Source organism: Bos mutus, chromosome 19, assembly GCF_027580195.1.
Source record: "Bos mutus isolate GX-2022 chromosome 19, NWIPB_WYAK_1.1, whole genome shotgun sequence".
NCBI classification, from domain to species: Eukaryota; Metazoa; Chordata; class Mammalia; order Artiodactyla; family Bovidae; genus Bos; species Bos mutus.
In genome coordinates this window covers 28,581,648-28,584,806 of record NC_091635.1, presented here as the reverse complement: position 1 = coordinate 28,584,806, position 3,159 = coordinate 28,581,648, and the positions used below count along the sequence as shown (strand labels likewise).

The 3,159-nt window shown below is 58.5% G+C and overlaps 1 protein-coding gene across 1 annotated transcript; it reads left to right on the top strand.

The window, feature by feature from the left end:
* LOC102281884 (keratin, type I cytoskeletal 16) lies at positions 1-2,682 on the top strand. Its single transcript, XM_070388851.1, is given in 7 exon segments — positions 1-495; positions 966-1,048; positions 1,155-1,311; positions 1,414-1,575; positions 1,665-1,790; positions 2,106-2,326; positions 2,412-2,682. Coding segments are annotated over 7 exon segments (1,293 nt in total). The 3' UTR covers positions 2,461-2,682.
* The last annotated feature ends 477 nt before the right edge of the window (positions 2,683-3,159 follow it).

Genomic DNA, 3,159 nt, shown 5'->3' with positions numbered 1-3,159 from the left:
ATGACCACCTGCAGCCACCAGTTTACCTCCTCCAGCTCCGTGAAGGGCTCTAGCTGCATCGGTGGTGGCTCCAGCTGCGTGTCCTCTGTCCTATCCAGAAGCTCCTGCCGGGCCTCCAGCGCCTATGGGCGCCTGTCCGTATCCTGCTCCCCTCGCTACTCCTCCGGGGCTGTCTGCGGGCTGGGGGGCGGCTATGGTGGTGGCCTCAGCAGCAGCCTTGGAGGGGCTCTGTGTGGCAGCTTGGTTGGAAGATATGGGGGTGGCCTTGGTGTAGGGTACAGTGGTGGCGATGGTAGCCTCCTCCCTGGCAATGAGAAGATCACCATGCAGAGCCTGAATGACCGTCTGGCCTCCTACCTGGACAAGGTGCACGCCCTGGAGGAGGCCAACAGGGAGCTGGAGACGAAGATCCATGACTGGTACCAGAGTCAGGGGCCCAGGCCTGCCCGCGACTATAGCCCCTGTTTCAAGACCATTGAGGATCTGAGGAACAAGGTGGGTTGGCCAGGTGGGTGGCTCTGGTGGTGGAGTGTTGATAGAGATCATGGCTGCAGTGGCCCTTAGAAAAACACTTGCTAGTGTCTCCATTTTACAAAGAGGGAGACTGAAGCCTGCTTTTGAGGAGTGACCACAGGCCACTTAGACTTGGTGGCAGAGGGTCCTTTTTCAACATCAGGGTGTCTGAGCTGGGCTGGCACCCTGAGTCTCTTACTTCATGCAAGCATTTCTTTGGATTCAGCTTCTCTCAGGCTTGGGCCCAGGATGTGGTGGGGGATATGTGGTTGTATCACCCCCACACACTGAGCTCGGTGGAGAAGGCACCTGAGGCTGACTGGGGGTGTAAAGCCTGACCTACCAGCTAGACAGCTCTCAAGACTGGGGAGGCTTCTTTCTCTCATCTTTGCTGTTCACTTCTGAGAAGCAGGGCCTTGGCTAACCAGACCTGTCCTTCATCCCCTCTGCAGATTATCGAGGCCACCATAGAGAATGTACAGCCCCTTCTGTAGATTGACAATGCCAGGCTGGCGGTTGATGACTTCAGGACCAAGTGAGCAGAGGGCGAGCAGTGGGGTTGTCCAGCCAGGAGGATGAGCACGTCTTGAGCCTCAGAAGCCTCATGATGGACCTTGAGGCCTTGACCTTTGTCTTGCCAGGTATGAGCATGAGCTGACCCTGAGCCAGAGTGTGGAGGCTGACATCAATGGCCTGCACGGGGTACTGGACGAGCTGACCCTGGCCAGGACTGACCTGGAGATGCAGATCGAAGGCCTGAAGGAGGAGCTGGCCTACCTGAAGAAGAACCACGAGGAGGTAAGGTTGCTGCTGGTGCAGGGAGGCAGGTCCAATGGGGTTGCAAATGCACCTGGGGCCAGGGAAGGGGTTAGCTGAGCACCTCCTCACATCCCTTCCTAGGAGATGCTTGCCTTGCGGAATCAGACTGGTGGGGACGTCAACGTGGAGATGGACACCGCCCCCAGTGTGGACCTGAGCCGCATCCTGAATGAGATGTGTGACCAGTATGAGCAGATAGCAGACAGGAACCCCAGGGACGCTGAGGCCTGGTTCCTGAGCAAGGTGGGATGTGGGTCCTCAGCCCTCCTGCCAGACTTCCCAGCCAGGGGGCCTCTGGAGCACTCTACACCTTCTGTTCTTTCCTGTCTCAGTCTGAGGAGCTGAACAAAGAAGCGGCCTTTAACAGCGAACTGATGCAGAACAGCCGCAGTGAGCTGAATGAGCTCTGGCGGGTGCTCCAGGGGCTGGAGGTTGAGCTGCAGTCCCAGCTCTGCATGGTGAGAAGGACCAGGAGGGCACAGCCCCAGTCTCCAAATCGCCAGCAATGGCACCACCCCCTGTAATGGAACCCTACCACCGCATGGTTCCTCCTCTTTTCCCAGGAGTGGGTTGGAGGGATCACTGCACCCGTTATATAGACAGAGAAATTAAAGCCCAGAACCAACCCTGGAATAACTTTTCTCCACATTGTCTGGCTCATCAGCAGCCCAGCTGAAGTCAAAATCCATGCACCTCTCAGGACACGTGCCCAGAGACTTAGGGGGTCAACAATGATCACCTCTGTTGACTCTCTCTCTCCCTCCCATTCACAGAAAGCATTCCTGGAGAAAAGCCTGGAGGAGACCAAAAACCGCTACTGCCTGCAGCTGGCCCAGATCCAGGAGCAGATCTGCAGCTTGGAGGAGCAGCTGGCCCAGCTGCGCTGCGAGATGGAGCAGCAGAACCAGGAGTACAAGATCCTGCTGGACGTGAAGACCCGGCTGGAGCAGGAGATCGCCACCTACCGCCGCCTGCTGGAGGGCGAGGACGCCCAGTGAGTGCCCGGACCCCCTGGGCACTTCAGCCCCGCCCCTGCTGCTCCCAGCACACCTGACTGCTCTGCCTTTTCTCCCGCACAGCCTCTCCTCCCAGAAACAGTCTGGCCAAAACTGCTTCCTGAGAAGGTAAGGCTCCTGAGGGTCCCGGCCACCCTTGAGCCCTCGGCCCTCCCAGTGCCCTTCTCACTTCCTCTCCTCTCTCCCACACTCTTCACCTCCTCCTTCCCGTCCTCCTCTGGTCGGCTGACCCGGTCCATCCTCAAGGAGGAGGGCTCATCCGGCTTCTGCCCGGCCCAGAGCTCCAAGCCCTCAGCGGCTTCTCCTGGAGCCTCCCGCCTGCCCTCCCGCCTGCCCACCCGCCAGGCTCACCGCCCGAAGGCCCGGGCTGGCTCCTGCTCCCCCTATGCGGCTCCCAGCTGCCTTCCCTCCCTCTTTGCTGGTGGTGGGCTAATAAAGCTGAATTTCTGGTTAATGCAACAATTCTGTGTGGTCTCCATTCTTGAAGTGATGATATGGGGTTGGAGGTGCCTCCGAGGAATCTTCTGGGACCGCACAGCCTGAGGGAGGAAGGAAAGAGCCAAGTGAAAGAGCTTGCATGGTGTTCCTAGACGACCTCCAGGCTGTTGTGGGGTAGGAGTGGGAGTTGGGATGCAGGCTGGGAGCTGGCTTGCTTATGTTGCTGGGTGCTGAGTGAGGGTTTTACAGCAGCCCTTTCCTCCCACTGTCTCCCAGCAACTGGGTGAGCTGGGTGTAGTCAGGCCCATCTTGGAGAGTAAAGTCACACAGACACTAAGTGGCATGACTGTGGCTCAGGTCTGTTGGACTGCCA